This window comes from Durio zibethinus, chromosome 16 (assembly GCF_047325235.1).
Source record: "Durio zibethinus cultivar Kanyao isolate XHJ-2024 chromosome 16, ASM4732523v1, whole genome shotgun sequence".
Taxonomy (NCBI): domain Eukaryota; kingdom Viridiplantae; phylum Streptophyta; class Magnoliopsida; order Malvales; family Malvaceae; genus Durio; species Durio zibethinus.
In genome coordinates this window covers 23421504-23444677 of record NC_143177.1, presented here as the reverse complement: position 1 = coordinate 23444677, position 23174 = coordinate 23421504, and the positions used below count along the sequence as shown (strand labels likewise).

The window sequence follows — 23174 nt, the reverse complement described above, 5'->3', positions numbered from 1 at the left end:
ATTATGCAAGGTTTACTTATTTGCTCAATTCTGCAGGTTTATGCATTTGCTTAATATGGATTATCAAATTCAAGCATTTGCCAAGTGCATCAGTAGTGGAGCACTTCTAGCGTTTCTGTTACTAGTGTTAATTAAAATAGTTGTCTGACTTTTGGTTCAGTTGATCATTGGAGCTGGCGCTCGGAAATTGTAAGTTCGAAAAAATTTATACACATAATATTCTCTTCAGTTAAATAAATATTAAGGTAGGGGATTTGATGGTAGATTAAGAATTAAAAGAAAAAAAATTTTGGGAATGCCTCAGATTTAATCAATCTAATTTTTTTCCTCCCAAACAATATTAATTCAATAAGTTCTTATGCAAATCTAAATTATGCAGGAAGACCAGCTCCTGGAAAGGGGCTCACTAATGAACTTAATGTTCTGGTGGCTGGTCCTTGGAACACAGTTTCTTTGAACAAGGGTAGCTAATCCAGACCATTGAATATCTGCCAAGAAAAATACGAAGATGCTTTATCTAACTCTATTATCGTTAGGCTGTTATAAGGGGCAAGGGACAATATCAAGACTCATTACATATGATGGAGTTAAACAGAGACTATGGGGAATTCATTTGTCAGCTCCAGCAGAACCTGCCCAATTACAGTTAACGGGAAAATGGTTCTAGTTCATTTCTTTCCCTGACGTGATCCGTATGATTGAAATACATGTATATGTTGAAAGAAAGAGGGAATTTGTTCACTTATGGTTCATATTTTAGGTATTATTATTGGGAACCATTACCACAAAGCTATGCTTTAAACACCTAAAGATGGGAAAGCAGACAAGCCATACAGCTGGAAGAAAGGAATCAGACCATTTTGCTTTAGGCTACTGCAAAAAGTAAGCGGCTTCAGGTGGAGACTCTGTGACTTTTGGAGAAAATATTATTGGGGCAGTGGTGGATGTTCCTTTCTTTCTCGGCAGCAATTTCCTCCAAAAAAGAACTCCAGTCCTTGACTTGACAGAAATCATACAGATATAACTTCAGAACTTAAAAGTGCATTTTTTTCTTTCTTCTCATGGTTTACTCATATTTGCGCATTTCACTTGGAATGTTAGTCATCAATCACACAGAAAGTGTCACATTTAAGAGAACAGTACTTTTGCATCCTGTAAACGATTACAATGCATAAGGAGGGGATTATCTAATTATCATTCAAGAACAATCTTCCAATATATTACATGCTTCAGAGCGTTGTTGATCCGTCAATTCAGTGGGAAAGTTGACAAGAAACGTGATTCTCAAGTCACCTCGCTTTCCTCCTTTGGCATTGGGCATGCCTTGGCCCTGAATGACCTTTTCATATCCTGGATATATGATATCACTAATATGTATGCTCATTGTTTCCCCTCCTAGCAGAGGAACTGAAAGGGAGCAACCTGTTAGAGCCTTTACCAAAGGGATCTCAACAACAATCTCCAAATCGTCGTCTTGCCTCCTAAACAAAGGATGCCTTTTTTCTTGTATCAAGAAAATGATATCTGCTGGAAGATAGCCTGGTTTCTCGTCGCCTTTTCCCTCAAATGTAACTTTTGTTCCTTTTTTCCATCCTGGTTGTAGATTTATTGTTAGTGTCTCCTCTTCTTGGACAATTATTCTGTCGACATTTTGCATCAAGTTAAATTAAAATCTATTATTAAAGCATCATGCAACTATATAAATGATAAATCTATTACTCTTTAATATTGTATCAGATCTTTGACTTAATGGTACAGATTATGAATGATGTCTGCCTCTAAACATTACTAGTACTCGGGAAATGGAGTTTCATACCCTTCATCCGAGATGACATCTCTGACGATCTTGATCTTTTTTAACCCTCCATGGCAAAGTTCCTCCAAGGTGCACTCAAGCATTTTTTCAACTGGGGGAGGTTTTCTCCGGGCAGTGGATTGAGAGAATATAATAGGAGTGGTACTCCTCCTGCTTGTACTTCTGGGAACGTTAGATGTTTCAGTTTCTGATGTGCAGCTTCTACTCAGGCTTCTTGAAAGAGGGGACGGTGAGTTTCGACTGCTGACGCTTCTTGACACATTGGAGGCTAATCTTTCATCTTCCGCTTTGCTCCTTCGGCGTCTCGAGAAAGAGAAATTCAAGTTCTTAGAAGGGCTGCTCGTCCGGCTTGAACTCTTTGACAAGTAGGTTGGTCTAGGTGAAGGTGTGTGGCTCCTTCTACTTGAACACTTGGAAAGAAAAGAAGATTGGCGAGAAAAGAAGATATCATCCACGCTTAGATGATTATGATTCTCTCTTTTTGAAGGTTTACCGCTACTTCTATATTTCTCTGCCTGCATCTTGCCATTGATGGTCTGAAATTCGAATAAAAGCAAGCATTGACATACATATATATAGATCTTTTACGAGTTTTAAAATGAGATGAAAAAGAATTTTTTCTTCTTCAAGGAAAACAAGGGAAAATGGGAATGAAAATGTATAAGCTGGCGATATATGCATGTATACGTAAGCATTTTACATTGAGTTTCCATGGAAATTACGGGTACAAACCTTGCAAGCCTCATCAGTATCTTTAAAATCGCCTTCCTCTTCGGTTTTGTTTGGATGACTTCTATGATAAGGATACCATATATTGACAAGAGATTTGTATGCCTTACATGACATATCTTTAATTGATGAAGCTTTTGACATGCCAAGAATGCCATAAAGATCTGTCGACATCGAACGATGATGATCTCCCATGAGCGAAATTATGAGATGGAAGGAACTAATATGAATGCTGCATGGAAAAAGCAGAGATAGAGAGGAGAATGAGCAAACAGAGAATGTGGTGAAAGGCCAAATCCAAAGCAATTTGTTAGGAGCTTTTATTAGCCAGAATCTGTTTGCTTAACTGCAATGAGAACAGGTCAGTTTTTTTTTTTTTTTTTTCTTGCTGATACAATGGCTTCTTAACACTGTTACATCTATATTTAGTAGTGTTTAGGCTTGTCCCTTCAATCATATAGTGTTCTTAAACCTTATCCTTTGATCAATAAGTTGTTACAACTTATATAATAAATTATTTTATCCCATTATCTGTGAAGTTTTTTAATTAACTGACATAATAAAAAAATTTTTAAATTTATCATTTTACATAGATAAATCTCTTTATTTTTATTGTATTCAATTAAGTATTTAATTTTTAATTTATATCTAAATAAACTCTTGACATAAATTAATTTTATATTTGAAACGGGGAACTATTTGAATCGAGATAAAAAAATAAAGATTTATTTCGATATAATAAAAATATAAAAATTTATTTAAAAATGATAAAATAATTCAAAAACTATGTTATTAGCAGCATAGCATTTTTTTTTTGTTATAATTAATAATTTAAACCCTTTTTGTTAGGAAATATTGTTCATTTTTTAGTAAATACTTTGAAATGTCAATGTTTTTCATTTATAATTAAATTAAAATGTTATTGCTTTATGGGCTTGGTCATCCACTTGATTTGAACAAAAACAAAATCAAAATTGCAAAAGAAAATTGAACAGATCAATTGAATGAAGGAGGAATTAGACAGCCAAGGAAGTCATAGGTACTGATGGCAATGGGTCGGGTCGGGACGGATTTTTGTTCGTCCCAAACCCGACCCGATTTTAAACATATAAAATTCATATTTGACCGGTTAATTTTTTTAAATACCTGAATCTGACCCAACCCGACCCGATATTATATAAAATTAAATCTTACTCGATTTATTGAAATTAATAAAATATTATTTTTAATATAAATATAAAATTAAATATATATAAAAATATGTAAAATTAAATAAATATATAAAAAAATAATTTTTTTATATATATCAAGTCGGATAGGGTCGAGTTTGCCTAAAACCCGACTCCGACCCGAACCTGAAATTTTTTATGCCACCCGATCCTATCCGACATGATACCCGATTTAAAAAAAAAAAAAAACTGACCCTAATAAGTCGGGTCGAAATCCGTCGATTTCGGGTATTTTTACCTTCTCTAGTCATAGGTTGAAAATACCCATTTAAGAAACTTGATTTTTTATTGAATGAAATTAAAGTTATTAATTTTTATTTTATTGTAATTCTATTTACTAAAATTAGAAAATAAAAAAAATAAAGTACAGTTATCATAAAATATTAAAATTAATTTTTTAAATATCTATCATTTCATTCATCTAAATAACTTCACAAAAATAGTTTTTATAAATAACATCCTTCAATCAAGAAAATTTTAACAAAATATGAAATATTTATAATTATAATAAAATAAAATTTCATAACTTTAACTTTTTATAATAAAATGTCAAGAATTAATTTCTATTTTTGAATGAAATTTTGAGGCTTGATTTGAATTATTATTATTTTAGCTTATATAATATTCGTAAAAAATAATATTTAACAAATTTAATATTTAAATTTTTTTATTTTTAAATTACGATTTATTTTATACTAACAAAATTAAGCGATAATTGGATAATCTTAAGCATGTAATTTAGTGTTTATATGAATTGACTTAGATTCATTCAACGAAGCTATTTCATTTACTCCTTCTATCTCATTTTCTTTGTCCATCTTTCCTTTTTAAGATGTCCTAAAATTATGTCTTTTTTTTAGCATTTAAAACTTTTTTTTTTATATTTTAAAATTATTTTTTATGTTTTTTTTTAACTTTTTGACATTAAAATTTAAGGAATTTTAATTTTATAAAAACATTTAAAATTTAATATTAAATACATTAAAATCAAAATTTTTTTATTTCAATTTTATAAAAATCAATACATGATAAATAATTTGAGACGAAGAAAGAACTATACATTACATCATAACTAGGCTTTTCCATCAAAATATTCACAAATGAGCTAATGCTGTGTTATGGATCATTCTACTTAAAAGGTGTAAATGATACATTAGCATTTTTAAAATACTTGAATTTAATTCAAATAAAATTTAAATTTGATTCGATTATTATTGAGTCAAGTTCAAACTCAAGTAGTTTAATTTATCGATTGAGTCGAGTTCGAGCATTTTTATACCTGGTTCAAGTTGCTCATGAGTCTAATCGAGCTTTTATATTTTAATATATTTTAATTATTTTAATTGATAAAACATTTTAAACTCGAGTATAAATAATTAAACTTTTATCGAATATAAAAATTAAATTTATTTTTACATGTTAATCGAGTCCAATCAAGCAATCTCGGGTAACTCAATTTTTATCTCGAGTCGAGGAGTCAAACTCGAATTGAAAAAATAAAATTAAATCGAATTTGAGCTGAGTTCGAGCTTCGAATTTGGATTCAAATTCAAGCTTAAGTTTAATACTGTATCGACTTGAATTCAATCGATTATATATTTAATTCTACTCATCATTGTTTTGAAGTTCTTAAAGGATAGAATTAATTAATCATTGGATGAACAATTCGGAAATTAACAAAAATATGCAAAAAGCTTGATCCAGATCAAATGGGATTCTTTTTTGTGGCTATATGCTAAGCAGCAAAATAAACATTTTGTCACCATTTTAAAGAAAGTAAATACCACCAGATTCATTAATATACCAATTCATAAAACTTTTGTTTGATTCAGTATTATCAATTTAGCCATAATGTCCAAAATAAAAGAACCATGCCTAGGTCGGCTCTAGAAAGGATAAACATGATTGATACCCTAATTTCAAACCAAATTAGTAGCCAAATTTGAGCATATTTTCGTTTTATTAAAAAAAAAAAAGATTTTAACTCCACAACTACCATTTTTTTTTGTTTGTTTAATCGCTAATTTTTAACTCTCTTCCATCTATAAGTTCAATTGTTAGGTCTAATTAGGTGAAACAGTGAAGACTTTAATTTGGATTATCAAATTCATATAAATAAGAATATGTCGTATGCCTTATTACTTGCAAAAAAAATAAAGAAAGTTATAATTAGACTTGACGATTTATGTATTTATATCATGTAAAATATTAAAATTTATATATTCGTATTATATTTTACATAAAAATTATATATCATAATTTGTATAAACACGAAAATATTAAATATATATTTTTTATTTTCTTAAGCTTATATATGATTATTGTTAAAATTTTAAATGATTACTTTCTGTTTGATTTTTATATCGTATCATCATGTTATATTTTAAATTATTAAATCTAATTACAGTTAGGAAGATTTAAAAAGATAAACTGCAATTGTTGGAAATTGAATTTCAACCTTATTAAATTCACTTCTTGTTAAATCATTTAGATTAAACCCCATATTCATATAAGAGATTTTTTCATAACAGAGTGCTTAATGAATTCTAATTTGTGTTTTCTCAAAGGTTCGTCTGAAAGTGGAGAATTTTACCTGTGCGTATCTATTTTTCTCAGTTTGGGGCCACACCTTTTCAGCTTTTCTTTCCAACTGGATTGGACGCCTTCCTATCATTAGTTACTTTAGAATTAATTCGTCTCTACATTTCTTATTGAGTGAGGCTAGAATTTACAGTCAAATTTGGTCCATATATATATATATATATATCTGTTATTGTTTCTGGCGATTGAGATGATGAGGTAATCAGAATCAAGACAATAGTTATTATAGTTGTTTCTTGTGTTTCAAGACTTTTTTGAAAATTAGTTAAGCAGTCAAAATAGTCCATTTGACATCTAACAACTAACAAGGTTATTCAAGAAAAAAAAAATAACAAAATTGACTAAATCGAAAAAATTTAAACGCGTAATATTTTTTTTAATCGGATATATAATAAGATAAAAAGATTTAAAAATATATTAAAAAGTTCAAAAAATAAACTCATATATGAAACCAAAAAATAACATATTTTGTTTTTACATATACGTTGTTTTTACGAAAGAATTTCTGAACTTGAATTTTTTTAAAAATTAAATTAGATAAGAGAAGGGAAATAATTAATTAATTAATTTTCACTTGTCATCAAATCGTGTAAATTATTATTATTTTTGACAACTTTTGAAGGGAAAAAGTGTATTGAATCTGACATGACCATGCAATTGGCCTTATCCAATTCTATGTAGAAATTAAATTATGGGGCTAATGGATGCAATTTGAGCAGTTAATTTGATCTAGAAGATTTTACATATTTATTTAAAAAATATTCCAGCATCTGATTTAGTGATTATGCATGATTTTTTTGTTAAAAAAAATCTGAATCCTCTTTCTCAGTATAAAAGGAAAAACGAGTTCAGATTGTTAGATTTTAAATTAACAGTCATTTTGTGGGTAAGTACTGTGGCGATAAAGCTATAGAATCGAATATCAATCAGTGGAATCGAATAACAACAGACATTAGTGGGTGCTTTTGATTGTAAGGCCAAATTAAGGAATTGTTGGATGCAGGAAAATGCTTATGATTTTGATCAGTGGAAACCCTTTCACACCTACTCTAATATACCCACATTATAGATTGTTTCTCTTTTGGCATATATGTCTTTGACAATTCGGCCCCAAATATATGTGAAAAAAAAAATAAATCGAATCATCAGAAGAGAGAAAATGACTTTGTCATTGTAAAAAATGCCAAATATTGCACAACCGATCGGTTCCATTTGGTATCTTATCCCAATACATCAATAAGTGAATGTGGTTTCCATTCCGTTAGCCCTTTCCCATTAAGCCTTCTTTCCTACAGGCCTCAATTTCACTTCCAGGCAGGGTCAGTGCTTTCTCTGATACTTTCCAGGGTCAATTTCACCAACTAACTCTCCCCATACCCACTATAATAATATCAACTTCTCTCCCATCTTCTCCTTCCATTCAATCCCTTCTGAAAAATCAATCCAAGAATAACTCTCTTTCACTGTCATTCTCTTTCTTCAACTCGTCTTTAAAACCCCAACTTCAAAGTTGTTTTTAGAAATGGAAATTAAATTTAGTCCAGAAGCTTTCAAGTTAAACTCTAGCATGAAGATCAAGGTTGAGCAGCAAAACGAGCAGGGCAAGACTGATGAAAATGCACACTCTGATTCAGATGAAGATTCATCTCTCAGTTTGAGTAGCTTGTCAAAGCTTATACTTCCTCCTTTGGGTGTTGCAAGCTATAACCAGAACCAAATAAAGTCGAAAGGATGGATCATCTCTCCAATGGATTCAAGATATAGGTAGTACAATAACTGGTAGACAAATATATATATATATATATATATATTTATATATATATATGAATCATTATGGTTGTCAAATAAAGATAAACATTTTGATTTCTCCTATGTGAACAATAAGTTTGTTGATACATGAAAAGCATATGTTCATGTTCTCCTTCTGTTACATAAATGCATGTGATCAGCATGCAAATTCAAGTGATGAATTGGTGTTGTTTGATGCATGCAGGTGGTGGGAAAATTTTATGGTGATGTTAGTATTTTATTCGGCATGGGTTTACCCTTTTGAAGTAGCGTTTTTCAGTTCCTCCGCACCGAGGAAACTCTACATTGCCGACAACATTGTTGATCTATTCTTCGCGGTTGATATTGTCTTGACATTTTTTGTTGCATATATTGATTCAAGAACCCAGCTGCTTGTTCGAGACTCAAAAAAGATCGCTGTCAGGTTAGTTTAATTGGTTCTTGATTAAATTTACAGCAACGAACAACAGCTTAATTTGGCTTAATATTGCTTAATCAGTCGGTCAAAAACTTTCTAGTTAATTTTAAATAATATTAAATTTAAGAATTCATATTTTTACATTATGTTTATTTTATATTAAATATGTGTTGAATAAAAAAATTATTACGTCAAATTCATATCACATCAAATATAAAATATATATTTTTATTTTTATTAAATTTATATATAATTTTTATTAAAATTTTAAATTTTTTTATATTTTTTTTATTATACTGTTGTATTATATTTAAAATTATTCAATTTAAAAAATATAAAATAAAAAATAGATGACTGGTTTTGGACAAGTTAGCTTCCGAATCAACTTGGTAATGAAAGGAGATTTGTCCCACGACAACTTAGTCAGTTGGGGCTTGCTTTACAGACTTTTTTTTTTTTTTTTGGTCTCAATCAATTTGCTTGCCTTGACCCACAACCACGTGATCATGGTTGTGCTGTCCTTTAAAAGGATAGACTCTAACGGCAAACAAGAATGTTCTTCCAATTTCTAGTTCTGCTTTGGGACAGAAGAGCAGTACACATAATTATTTCAATAATTGAAAGGAAATCTGCTTTTGCCATATATGAAAAAAAAAAAATTTATAGAAAAAAAGGGCCAATAGAGATTGTGGGTTGGTTTCATGGAATCTGATTTGCTTCAAACTTCCATACATTCATCAAATCATCATTGCTCCAACTATAGTTGCTGCCTGGCCTCCCACAAACCCATTTCTCAGCAGATAACAATGAAGAGAAAAATTATAACAAAAAAAAAATGTATATAGATTTGGAAACAAGGACCAGACATTGGGTGGTAAATTGAGGGCTGAAAAGAGATCACCCAAATGGGTAATTTAGAATTACAATTTTAATTTGGAAATGAAGGAAATTGAGGGGGAAAAAATGATGGGGCTTGTTTTTTTGGTGTGTGGACTGTGGATAGGTACATTTCAACATGGTTCTTAATGGATGTGGCATCAACTATCCCATTTGAGGCACTAGGCTACTTGTTCACTGGCAAAAGCAAAGTGGGCATCTCTTATTCCCTTTTAGGATTGCTCAGATTTTGGCGTCTCAGGCGGGTCAATCAGCTTTTCACCAGGTTTTCCTTCATTTTTATTACTACTATCTATCTTCGTTATTCTATGTTTCATGGTAACAAATCAAAATTCTGATCAAATCTTACGTTTTCTATATTTACTTGTAGGCTGGAGAAGGACATCAGATTCAGCTATTTCTGGATCCGATGTGCCAGGCTTCTAGCTGTGAGTGAAATTTGCAACCTTGATTCTTTAAAAAAAAAAAAAACACCAATAAGATGTTTGTGTAACATTGGTAGTCTTGTAGGCCTAAGGCCTGTCTTTTAGGCCCCTCTTCTTCAGCCCATCGGCCCGTAAATGTATCCATTGTTGAAAGTATAAGAATTGTTTCAAAAAAATATTCAGTTCAGCCAATATGATCAAATTTAAATTGAGTCAGTTTGTTAATACACTGATGCAGGTAACATTATTTCTTGTGCATTGTGCTGGTTGCCTTTTCTACCTGCTAGCTGACCGATATCCGCACCAGGGAAGGACATGGCTGGGGTCAGTGAATCCAAATTTCAGGGAGACAAGCTTTTGGATTCGATATATCTCAGCTTTATATTGGTCCATCACCACTATGACCACAGTTGGTTATGGTGACCTTCATGCAGTAAATACTGCGGAAATGATCTTTATAATTTTCTACATGCTCTTCAACCTTGGCTTGACTGCTTATATAATTGGTAACATGACGAATTTAGTGGTTGAAGGAACTCGTCGTACCATGGAATTTGTAAGTACTTCCAATGTTGTCAGTTTAATTATGTCGATTCAATTAGGCTATATATTGAGTTTCATGGAGTTTTTGGCTGATGGTGCAGAGGAATAGTATTGAAGCAGCTTCAAATTTTGTGTATAGAAACCGGTTGCCCCCAAAGTTGAAAGAGCAGATATTGGCTTACATGTGTTTGAGGTTTAAGGCTGAGAGATTGAACCAGCAGCAACTAATTGAACAATTACCAAAATCCATTTATACAAGCATCTGCCAGCATTTGTTCATACCAACAGTAGAGAAAGTATACCTTTTCAATGGTGTATCAAGGGAAATTCTGCTGCACCTGGTAGGTATACTATCCTAAGCTCCTGACCTAATTTGCAATGAAAATTAGTTAAACACAAGTCAATTAAACTTCGGGGATTTTGAAATAATGATCAGATTGCAAAGATGAAAGCTGAATATATACCACCGAAAGAGGATGTGATTATGCAGAATGAAGCACCAGATGATGTTTACATCATTGTGTCTGGAGAAGTGGAAATCATTGACTATGAGATGGACAAAGAGCTAGTTGTTGGAACCCTGCAGAATTCTGGGAACATGTTTGGAGAAATTGGTGCACTTTGTTGCCGACCTCAAGGGTTTACATTTCGAACAAAGACACTTTCTCAACTCTTGAGGCTCAAAACCACCGATCTGATTGAATTGATGCAGACCAAACAGGAAGATAATGTTGCTATCCTTAAAAACTTCCTTCAGGTTAGTTGATTAGCTAGTTTCAAGAGTTTATTCCTCTCTTATTGATTCCTTTAAATGCTATCTGTTTTATCTAAGAATTCTTTTCAAAACTAATTAAGGTTGAACATGTAATGTGTGGCAGCATCACAAAAGGCTAAGGGATCCTAAAATTGGAGGTTTAGTAGTGGAGGGTGAAGAAGAAAAAGGTGATCCTAAAAACATTGCTATTAATTTGCTGACTGCGGCCGATACAGGCAATGCTGCTTTCCTTGATGAGCTTCTGAAGGCAAGATTGGATCCTGACATAGGAGATTCTAAGGGGAGAACCCCATTGGTAAGTTTTTATTTATCTTTTCTGTCCAACTAATAGAAACTATCTATAATTAGTAATTCCCCCAATTTTGTGTGATTCCTCAGCACATAGCAGCATCAAAAGGGCATGAAGAATGTGTACTGGTACTCCTTAAGCATACTTGCAATGTACATTTGCGAGGTAAAGTAAGATGTCACTGCCTTAATTAAATTCATCTCAGAGTGAATCAAATTCTTAAGATTATTTATAATCTTCTGATACCACATGTGGCAGATATGAATGGCAATACTGCACTATGGGATGCTATATCCTTGAAGCACCATTCTATATTTAGGATCCTATATCATTATGCCGCCATCTCCGACCCGTTCACCGGAGGTGATCTCTTATGCACTGCTGCAAAAAGAAATGATCTGACAGTGATGCAAGAACTATTGAAACACGGATTAAGTGTGGATGCAAAGGATCGCCATGGATTAACAGCGTTGCAGATTGCCATGAAAGAGAAACATGAAGACATGGTCAATCTACTTGTAATGAATGGAGCAGATGTCATCAATGCAAATACATATGAATTTTCTTCCACAACTTTGAATGAAATGCTGCAGAAGCGAGAGATTGGACACCGAATTACTGTAACTGACACCACATCTGGTGAAGCACTATTGAATAAGCTTGAAGGGGAGCATATAGGAAAAATAGGCACAAGCAAAGGACTAGACCATCCAAGGGTGAGAGTTTATAGGGGTCATCCTTTAATGAGGAAAGGATCCTTTAGTATGGCGCCTGGGAAGCTAATAAGGTTGCCAGATTCACTTGAGGAGCTCAAGAACTTTGCCGGTTTGCACCTTAGCTCAAGTAAATTTATTATCTCTATATCGTTTTCTTTATGATCAAGAAATTAACTTAATTGTTTCTAACAGGTAAAAAATTCGGGATTGATGCTAGAAATGCGATTGTAACAGATGAAGCAGGGGCTGAAATTGATTCCATTGAAGTGATTAGAGATAACGATAAGCTTTTCATCGTTGAAGAACCAATAAATTACCATTTGTAACCAGAGTTTGTTAAAAGCCTCCATTAATCAGACTTCAGACAGATTAATGCTTCTTCAATAGTGTGCATATTCCAGAAGGAAACAAAGCCTTATACAGTTGTAAATTACTAGCCTCACATAATAAGTTTCTTCCCTTGGTGGCTTGGTTTGAGATCAAGAACTTTTTTTCCCCTTCTAGGCCAATTTCTAATTTTCTTTCTTTAGATCAAATCTAAGTAAAACGTTGAAAAACCTTTGGTCTAGCACGTATTTTACAAGGTGCAAACAAGAAAATGTTTCCATATACATATCAGAAAGTGATTGTTTCATTGGAGAGTTTGGCCCCAAATTTTTTATCCCTTCAAATTGATGTTACTATACGTTATTGAACCACAAAATATGTAATGCAACTCACTCTCGAGAGGACAGCTTGTTGCTATATATTCTTTGGGTTTTTTTTTTTTTGTTTTTTGTCTTTAGCTCCAATGGAGTGAATAGGATCAGGAATTTGTTTTCCTTCTGGTTATGTCAAGAGTTGAATTTATTTCTGTTGGGGGATTCCAGGAATTTCATTGTCCCATCCCATCTCTGATGACGCAATGCTTTGGATATATACCACTGTAAAGAATCAATGGGTAGCATAGATATATACGTTTAAACATTATAATGTTCCTTTGAAAAGTTAAACAGATAAATCTTGAATTTGATGCCTAAAATAGAATGACGGTTCTTGGAAGAGAAAAGAAAATCATCATCTCTATTCCCACTAGAATAAAAACTGACCAAGATATATAGGAATACGAAACCCAAGAGGTTGAAGCTAGTAGAAGATATGGGGAAAATAAAAATGTTGGATAAGTTGGAGAAAAGGTAAAGAAGCCAAAGGCAAAGGGGCACTCAATTCAAAAGGAGAAACAAATCAAAATGGAAGAATGAGAAGGAGAATCTCAGTCAAAGTAGTCAAACTTTTGCAGCCAAGGAACAAAATCTAACATATCTTAGAATAAAGAGCTGCAAGATTGTTTTGATTGATTTAACTTTCCATATCTCCATTGCATTAATTGTACTGAACCTCCTTTGGGAGAGTACTGCAAGTATAAAAGAAAGGCGGACTACCAAAAAACATATAATCAGGTTCAGTCCATGAAGTATCCATGTTTTATCGTTTTTGCTCTTTTTTTTATTGCTTTCTCTTCATTTAAAAAAAATGAAGCCAACAGATTCCCAATCATCGCCTCCACTCTATAGGAAACACACATAATTGCACCCAACAATCCTTTTCACCATAGAAACCTGAGCTATTAAGCTAGCTATTCATCACTTCTAGATCTTCTTTTTCTTCATCTTCTAATATAAATATCTGTCGATCTCCATCAACTTTTTCTCCCACCATATCATCTTTTTATTGATTTTTTTTCTCACCTTCATCATGGATCCTTCATGCACCACTTCTTCTGTAAATGGTTTCTACAACTTGCTCACCCGAGGACTTGAAGAACTCGATTGTTCTTTCCTTTCTTGTAACTTCTTGTCAATCCAATTCCTCCAAAAAGTCCTCTCTTCACTCCGTTCATTCCACTCCCAGTTGACCATTTTGGTTCAAAAGCTTCACCTTCCTGTAGGAGAAAAATGGCTTGATGAATACATGGACGAAAGTTCCAGGCTCTGGGAAGCCTGTCTTGTACTCAAATCTGGCATCTCCAGGATGGAAAGTTATTATTCTTCTGGCAGCAATATTGCTTCCTCACTTGATCATCACCAGCACTTCAACCCACAATTTTCTCGCCAGGTCAGTGCCACAAAACCTAACAAAAAACATATTAGTATTTATTAACCACCTACAGTTTGTCATTGAACCTTTTGAAATAGGGTTTTCTTTGTTGTTTATATAATTAGTTAATGTCAATGAAGTTATTTTATGATTGTCTGATTGTTGCTGTAGGTTATACGGGCAATAGTGGGCTGCCAAAGGGAAGTTGTAGGGTTGGAAGAGGAAAATAGGAATCTGACGGAAACAAGAGCAAGACAATTGTCACTAAGATTTGATGATAATGTTACTATAGAATCAAAGTTGAATGGCTTCAATGGTTTTCGAGGTGTTCTTTATGCTATGAGGAATGTTAGTTCATTGATTTTAATGATCTTGCTTAGCGGGCTTGTATATTATTGGCCTGAATTAAGCTTTGTCCACGGAGAGCATGAGGGGCATGTGATATTTGGGTCAGCTTTCATGGTTTCAATTGCAAGATTGCATCAAAGGGTATCTAATGAAATGGATCAAATTGGTGGGCAGCCAGGCATTATGCTGTATGAATTCAGGGAAGCCAGGATTGCCATGGAAGAGGTAAGAGAGGAATTGGAAAGATCTGTGAAGTATGGATCAGAAGTTGAGATCCAAAACAAGATTGACAACTTGAAGAGTTGCTTTGGGTTGTTGAGATGTGGGGTGGAGACTATAATTGGACAGATTGATGATTTCTTTGATGAAATAGTTGAAGGAAGGAAAAAGCTTTCGGACATGTGCACTCATAGGTAGATAGATAAAGTTTGGACATGTGCAGCTATAGTTAGAGAGAGAAGTGAAAAAAAAATCCCAAAAAAATAGTGAAAAGATGTGAAACTGAAAGAATCAGTTGTTAAAGTGGCATCATGTCACTCAATTTCTTCTTTTAATTTTCCTTTTTATTTCTCTTTTTGCCCTTTTAACATGTTTTTAGTTTCATCTTATTGTTCCTGTTGAAATAAAGTGCTTGCAGCTGCAACAGTCTGGATGTTGAGAGGGAAGGAAACTTTTTTCTAAGAAAAACCCAGACAAGGAAATGCCTTAAGGGAAAGAGAATTTGATTCTTGCTTGGAAGAAAAGCAACATTACTATCTAAAGATAAGAAAACAAGAAGAATATATAAGACAGCCATTAGCTCCTGCCGAAAGCATGATCTTCCAATCCAGAGCCAGCAGGCAGATTCTTCTCCTGTTATAGATAAAAGAAAATGTTATCCAGGAGGAAAAGGAAATGATGCTTCTTGAGTTCTTCTTTGTCCAAAAATTAGGATCTGATCTTGAATTCAATTTCAATAAACAGAGATATGTACATGAAGTTGAAAACTTGAGGCATATTAAGAAAATGGTACTTCTTGTTCGCCCCTTTTCTCTTTCTGAAAAATTTCTACTGGTATTCTTTTTTGTTTCTATGGTAAAAAAGATCACAAACCAGAAACAAATCAAGCTAAAAAGCTCAAGATTTTTGCCACTTTTCATAAATGGTATAATAATTGTCAATTAGTCCCAACCAAGTGTATTTTTCATTTCTTGGAACAAAAATAATTTCTGGAAATCTAGTCATGGAGATCATGAATGTAATTGCATGGCTATCATTGAAAATAGGCTGCATTTGCTACAGCATTACTTTTTTTTTTTTCTAGAAACTAGTGGGGAAATGATTCAGCATTCCTAGAGAATCAAGCAACAAAAGCATAGAAGAAAAAGATAGAAGAATGAACAATAACATAGAAATTAACAGCAATTCCATGCAAAAGAAAATTTCATATCAACTAAAAAGAAAGATTATACCTAAAAAGGGATTTTATGCTACCGTCCAACTACACACTCTGAAAAACTAAATAGATAATGACTCATTTTCACAAATGTTTTGAAAGGACTCAACTTGTTTTTGTACGTGGGTCAGACTTCTAAATCTTCAACTACTTTTGGCAGCCCATTTAACATGTTGTATGCTCTGATAATTTCCTCTGGAAGTATAAATAAAAAAAAAAAAAAATCTATGGTAGACAATATAGGCAAACAGTTGAATATTGGTGGAACTTTGGTGGGAAAAGAAATCCCTCGATGCTGCTATTTTGAGGAATTCTCTTTCTTCAAAGCAAGAAAAACAGTGTCCTCATAGATGTGGAAATGTTTGTTTCAAACATATCTTTTGCAATTTCCATAAGAGATTCTCTCGAGTTGTGATAGTAAATGACTAATCATTTCGCTTGTGAAACAATGATGGAAAAAGTTGGGGGAAAGGACAAATGGAAAGAGAGAGAGATTCCTAAGTTCTCCATTTGCTTTCTTTTTTACTTTTTTCCTCCAAAATATTTTCAAAAGGGCAGTTTTCTTTTTCTTTCTCATGGATGCTTTTGTCTGATTCCTGTTTCATTTGTTGTTGAAAGCAATTGTGTATTTTGTATTGCTGATGATGAAAGCTCCCTCAAAGTTTCTTTGTCCCAACTAAAAATGAAATCCTTTACCATTCTTCCTGTTGCTTTGATTCCTCACTTCCTTCTCTTTGGTTCCTTTCTTCTTTTCATATTTGTTCTCCCTTTCCTTGAAATTATCCAAGGGGGGCATCTGTGAAAGTGATTTCTTCTGTTTCATATTCAATGTCACAAATTCATCCTCAAAATAAACTGAAATGATATGATCCACATAATTGATAGTAATGTTATAGTAATATGCCTTCAATTATAGACAAGGAGAAAAAAAATTCAATGAAAAATGTTTGTCAAGTACATCCACTATCACCTCTTTGGCTATTTTCCACCATTGTTTTAAACAATAGTATGCCTGTTTACCTACCCTAAACCCTCCCTTGCCTGAAAAATCATGAAACATCAACATAATGGCTAATGCCAATGGATGAGATCTTTGAATATTTTCCCACAAATGAAGAAAAACATCAACATTCAGCTGCATGCTGCCTACCACCTAGTGAACAATGAATAATTGGAAACAAACTGAAAATTTTGCAAGAGTAATTTGTTGAAACAAAGCCACAAACCGAAAGCTTAAAAATTACAAGAGGAAAAGGAAATTTGGTATGGGTTCTGTCTCATCATTCTGGCATGATACCTGAAGGATTTTGTTCCATTAAACCCAAAAGGAATTAAACATCTAACTTGAAAAAGTATCCCTGGACTAGGTGTTGGAAATTGTAATTGACAAACTAGAGTCTCTTTTGTCTTTCATAGGCTTTTAGCCTTTTATTAAAGTGTAATAAAATGTTTGGAACTGAAGCTGTTCAAGTTAAAGGAGCTTGTTAGAAGTTTCATTTGATTTTATGTAGCTTTTACGTTTTAAAAATTATTTTAAGAATCAATTGAATTAAGTTTTCAATTCAAATTAAAATTTTTTATAATAATAACTCGAGAGTCCAGTGTTTTATTCCGGATCATGGTCCATGAAATCAGCCGAAGCATTGTAAAAGGAAACAAAAGAAAGAGGCTGAAGAATTTTAAATGCTGCCAAAAAAAGAAAAGTTTGAAGCGGGGAAATTGTCAATGAAATGCACTAGTTGTTTGCCATCATTTCAAAAAATTTTACTAGCATATTCTGTTAAATCAATAGCTGTTCATGTTGCTTTATGTTGCTTCATGTGAATTCATGGCAAGAAAGAAAGATGAAATATTGAAACCCCTATTCCCCTAGATTACTAACCTAGAACCAATTCTTATTCTGATGTAAAATTTCATTTCATTTCAGCAATATCAGCAGTTTTTAATCATGTGAAGCTATCTATGGATAGGCAAATCTACTCGTTCCCTTTAAAAAAATAATAAAAAATAATAAAAAAAAAGAAATAAGAATGTGTGAGATTTTCAAAGAGTATGAAATGAAATCACTAATATATTATCACTTGATCATGAAAAATCGACAAGTGGAAACCTGCTTTACATGAAGACATTGTTTGGTAATACATTAACAAAGGCAAGATCAAACGAATTCTTGCACTGGATTCGTTGTATCAAACGATGAAAAGAAAAGAATTCTGGGCCTTAAACTTTTAAAAATCAAATTCAAGAAATCTGCAAACACAACTATGGAGAGTTGCAATGAAGGAAAATATGTTTCCAAACACGAGCACCGTAACAGCCAAAAATTGTTGCAACATTTTCAGGCATTCTGCCACTATTTTTTAAAACACTAGTTGTGTGGGTTGGTCGGTTACAGGAAAACAACCTTTGTTTCCTCCTTCGAGCAGCGAGCCAACGACAATTCTTCTGCAGAGATCACAATGGAGTTCACAAAAGTTGGCAACTGCAAAAACTGTAGTCAATATAATCGCAATAGCTAATTCAGAAACCAAACGGAAGGTCTGAATTTGGGATGGCAGTAGATTTTAGTCTAGGAGGCAGAATGCAATCCTTGGTATGAGGCACCTCCACAATTCATTCAAATGTCAAAACCTGGCATTGCAAACTGAGATGCAAAAGTCTCAACTTGTGTCCGGAGCTCCATAATATCCTGACTATTGTGGAGACTCTTCATGGAGCCCTTCTGCAAGTTCCCATGAATCATGATCATGCTGCATCATACTAGTGATATGTACAGCTCTGAGGAGAAAGTCAGCTATTGTCTCGAAATCAGACTCTAGGCAACCTCTTGATATCATAGCAGAGTACTGCAAAATTCAACATGAAAAGTCATTATGATAGCCCAAACCTCCCCCGCCAAGGGTAAGAGACTGGCAAACTTTAATTGAATGAGATCTACACACTCACCAATCCTTACTCCTCTAGGCGTAATGGCACCATTATCACCAAAAATAGCAATTTTGTTCAGAGTAATATGATACATCTCACAGATCTTCTCGTAAATTTTACCTACAAAAAGATTGGAAGATTAGGAATGCTCTCACATATAAGAGAGTTGCGATATGTAGTATCAACTAACAGAAAACTTACTACATGCAAGTGCCAAAAAGACATGCATTGCCAACAGATAAAATACACGAAAAATGTCTTAAGTTCCGTGTTTATGTAAGAGGGAGAGAAGCAGAGAGGTACACAGTAAAACCTTTGAAACTTGAGTTCTTTTCATACCTTGAACAGTTTTGACATTTAAACCATCGCATTCCCCAATCACCAGAAGAAATGAAATCATACAGAAGTCCTCATGCATATACAAGAGTTATAAAGATCTAAAACCATTATATTTATTTTCTACAAAAGTTGGCGATAAAATCGATCCCCTGGATAAAGTCAAGTAAGAGGGTTTTCTACTTTGGATCACTATACAAAACAGCATATAGCACCCCTACCCCTCCCAGAAAACAGAATACATAAAATAGAGGGAAAGACAGAAAGAAGGCATCACAATAGTTTACCCATCCCATACTCATATAGTCATATTTTCTCAGTCATAGGAGTCTGCTATCTCTTGGAGACCATTAAAACATCTATTGCAAGCACAAATTACCATTACTAATGTAACGTAAAAAAAATGCAAGCATATGTAGGTTCAACTTGATATCATATGGTAACAATTCTTTGAATAAGAGGACGATTGCAAGCGAAGAATTCTACCTGTCAACCCAAAAGGCCTTAAATCCCAGAGTAAATGGTCGTCTGTGCCTCCAGTAATTAACCTGCATTTCCTTCTTAACAATACAGATGCTAAAGCCAGTGCATTTTTCTTTACTTGATGCATATAGGCCTTGTACTCCAGTCCCATTCCCTCCGATAAGAACTCCCACCACAAATCAATATCTTGGGCCTAAAATCAAGTGCCCTCTCCTCCAACTTCTCATAATCAATGTACCCAGTTTGTGGATTCACTTTATACGGCAAACTCTCAAAGAATATCGATGCACCAGACACCTTCCTCCCATTTGGGGTATAATATCCATAACTTGTATTTCCTCCAGACGGTGTATCCAACCCCATGATCCTATCTCCAGGCAAAAGCAACCCGGTATACACTGCGAAATTCGCTGATGTACTGTGACATGGCTCAGATTAGTGGACTTGTTGCTGCTAAGGTGTGAAGCTGTGAATTTCTACCGTTTAGTAGGTGCATTGTTTTATGTGGTTAGCTTTCTGTGTTTTACTGATGATGAGTTCATTTACATTGCTTCGGTTCTATGCCGGACCAACACTATAACCACTATCCCACTTTGCTGTTTGAGTTAAATTTATTAGCAAATATACATATGCAGTTTCAACCTAGTGCAGACTCTTATTGAGACTGGTTTAGCTATTGTGGTAAACTGTTAATATAGAAGTTTATAGATCGAGATATTATTTCTAGTTTGCTTATTACAAATAAGCTCATGAGTTTTTTAGCTTAGTCATTGGATTCATTTTCGAGATGCTTATGAAATTTATCTTCATTGTCTTCTTTTCAGGTTATCGATTTAAAAATTTTAAGACAGCTGTGGTTTTTATAGGAAATTAATCACAGTGTTTGATAATTTTCCAGGAATGTGCCAGCCCCTTTGAATACTGTGACATTGTTACCTCGACCACCCATAAAAGCCTCCAAGGTCCCACAAGGAGGTATAATTTTCTATAGAAAGGCTACAAAGCCAAGGAAAGGAAGGGAAGGATGCCTCTTAGCAACGAAGAGCTGACAACGATCAATATGATTTTGAGGAAAAGATAAAAATAAATAATATTTTATTTTATTTATAAATTATTTATCGAATTTTTTTTATTTACATTTCATGTTACAAACTAACTGAATAAATAAATTTTATTATATTCATAATCAATTAATTAATTAATGAAACTTAAAACATTTTTCGTAATTATTTATTAAATATAATATACGACTATGGAAAAATAAAAATCAAAGCTATTCGTGAATTTTCGATAAATATTTTATTCGTTTACATTCTATTTACATTTACTTTAACTTTTTTCACACGTGCTTCTGTGACAAACAACCAATAAAGCTTAAACGTGTGGCTGAGAAAAAAATTAAAAAAATAAAAAATGAAATTAAAATTTTAGTATTTAATTCGGCTTAAATTAAAATTTTTTATTTAGTTTAGATTAAGTTTAGGTATTAAATATTTTTATTAGATTTGAATAGATATTGAATTAAAAAAATAAAAAATATTTGAACTTTTTTATATATTTAAAATTTTAATAAAATAAAAATATTTATTTTATATATAAATTTCTTTAAATATATTAAAAATTATATATAAACAATATAAATAAAAAAATAATAAATTATAAACATTAATAAACCAAAATTTTTTGTTTTAATTTAAATTGATATAAAAATTATAATTAAATTTTAAATTAAAATTAAAATTTTATAATATTATACGTTATAAAAAATCAAATAAAATCCAAATTGGAGCATTTATCACCGCATAGACGAAGGAATATGTCCATGCTTCTCTAACCAGGTCCCTGACCCTGCTAATACTTTGGCGTCAACTGCGCGAAACGTAACCGTTTCTGTGAGGTTACTTGACGTTTGGGCGCTGAATAGATTGATGGACAGGCGCGTGAAAATTCACAGCGAGTACGTTCCGTTAATCATAATCTCCAGAATGGGTTAGAAAGTTCCAGAATTTGCTCGAGTAATGAAAAAGGGTCGCTTGTTTGGTGACGTAGCGAAATGGCAGAAAGGACGTGTGACGTCATGATGAAGCGCCTGCAGCTATGTTGGCTGCCTCCGCAAGAAATTCAAATTTTTAAATGACAAATCGTAGAATTACAAAAGTATCCCTCGTATTTAATTTATAGCCTTTTCCGTCCCCACATTTCAGCGGAATTAAAGGCGGGCGCTCGGCCTTTGTGAAATTCAGCTTTCTTCAATCACATCAAAATTTTTTTTAATTTATGAAAATATCCTCTACAAAAATGTGAATGATAAGTTATTTTCTGATTACATTTAAGTGATTGAAATGGGTTCAATTGTAACGTAATTTGCTAAATATCAAAATTTTGAGCTATCAATAAGACAATAACCTTTTCATGGCGAAGAGCAAGTAATTGATTATTTGTTGCTAATTATAAAAATGATATTTTTATAATATCTCAAAAAAATTTAAAATTTAAAATTACGTTCATGCTAATTCATTCTTTGATGGTTGAATAGTAATAATATGTTATATTTTGTAAACCCACTCTTCACATTCCCCCCTTTGTACTTCTCTTTCTTTATTTTATTTTATTTTATTTTGTAAGTATATAAGTTTAAATATAATTAGATATAAATTAAAAAAATTAACGAAAATCTTCAAATTTTAAATATTTAACTTTGAATCCAAAATTTCTAAAATAACATTCAATAAATTTAAAATTTAAATTTAATAACTTATAATCCTTTTTTATCTTCAAAATTTATTTTTTGTAAAAAAAATAAATATTTAAGTTTTATTATCAATTATCACAATAACATACAAATATATTCTTAAAAATTATAATTTTTTAACAAAATTTTATAAATAATAAGCAATAATGGATGATTCATGCCCAAATTAATAGCAAGCACATACATAAAGGTTCAAAAAAGGTTGCTTAAAAAAATGGAAAAGGGTAGAGCAAAAATCCATGATTTTATTAGAATTTTAATGATGTGATAAAAAAATAAAAAAAAATTCGATGGTTATCTTCTATAAGCTTTAATTAGGTCATTTTTTAAATTATAAAATTTATTTATAATTTTTATTAAAATTTTAAATTATATTATATTTTTTTATTTATATTATTTTTATATAATATTATCGTATATTATTTAAAATTATCGGATTTAATTACAACATATATTTCTCACCTTGTTTCTTTTAGCATTTATATTTTGGAAAATGACATTATTGATGACAATAATTATGTGAGCTCAAGTGGTCGTACATTTGTCAGCCTTGGATGGCCCATTTTTCTTGCTTTGATTGCATTTCCCCG

The 23174-nt window shown here is 32.4% G+C and overlaps 3 protein-coding genes, 1 long non-coding RNA gene and 1 pseudogene across 4 annotated transcripts; 3 read left to right on the top strand and 2 right to left on the bottom strand.

Annotated features, from left to right (window-relative positions):
* The first annotated feature begins 36 nt into the window (after positions 1–36).
* LOC111298406 (uncharacterized) lies at positions 37–1617 on the top strand. The gene is made up of 2 exons (XR_016328763.1): positions 37–189; positions 380–1617. It is a non-coding gene; the product is annotated as an uncharacterized LOC111298406 (long non-coding RNA).
* LOC111296668 (HSP40/DnaJ peptide-binding protein) lies at positions 1199–2435 on the bottom strand. The gene is made up of 2 exons (XM_022891091.2): positions 1817–2435; positions 1199–1640 (listed from the first exon to the last, which is right to left on the bottom strand). The coding sequence occupies exons 1-2, from the start codon at positions 2335–2337 to the stop codon at positions 1199–1201; spliced, it is 963 nt and encodes a 320-aa protein (XP_022746826.2). The 5' UTR covers positions 2338–2435.
* Positions 2436–7495: 5060 nt separating this feature from the next.
* LOC111298718 (potassium channel AKT2/3-like) lies at positions 7496–12655 on the top strand. Its single transcript, XM_022893447.2, has 11 exons — positions 7496–8139; positions 8369–8587; positions 9585–9743; positions 9849–9906; positions 10142–10459; positions 10548–10787; positions 10883–11203; positions 11325–11516; positions 11600–11675; positions 11769–12335; positions 12419–12655. The coding sequence occupies exons 1-11, from the start codon at positions 7898–7900 to the stop codon at positions 12550–12552; spliced, it is 2526 nt and encodes an 841-aa protein (XP_022749182.2). The 5' UTR covers positions 7496–7897; the 3' UTR covers positions 12553–12655.
* Positions 12656–13659: 1004 nt separating this feature from the next.
* Positions 13660–15688, top strand: LOC111298717 (uncharacterized). Its single transcript, XM_022893446.2, has 2 exons — positions 13660–14320; positions 14474–15688. Exons 1-2 carry the CDS (start codon positions 13961–13963, stop codon positions 15065–15067), a joined length of 954 nt encoding a protein of 317 aa, XP_022749181.2. The 5' UTR covers positions 13660–13960; the 3' UTR covers positions 15068–15688.
* Positions 15689–18430: 2742 nt separating this feature from the next.
* On the bottom strand, positions 18431–20037 carry LOC111298405 (serine hydroxymethyltransferase 6-like; annotated as a pseudogene).
* Positions 20038–23174: the final 3137 nt, after the last annotated feature.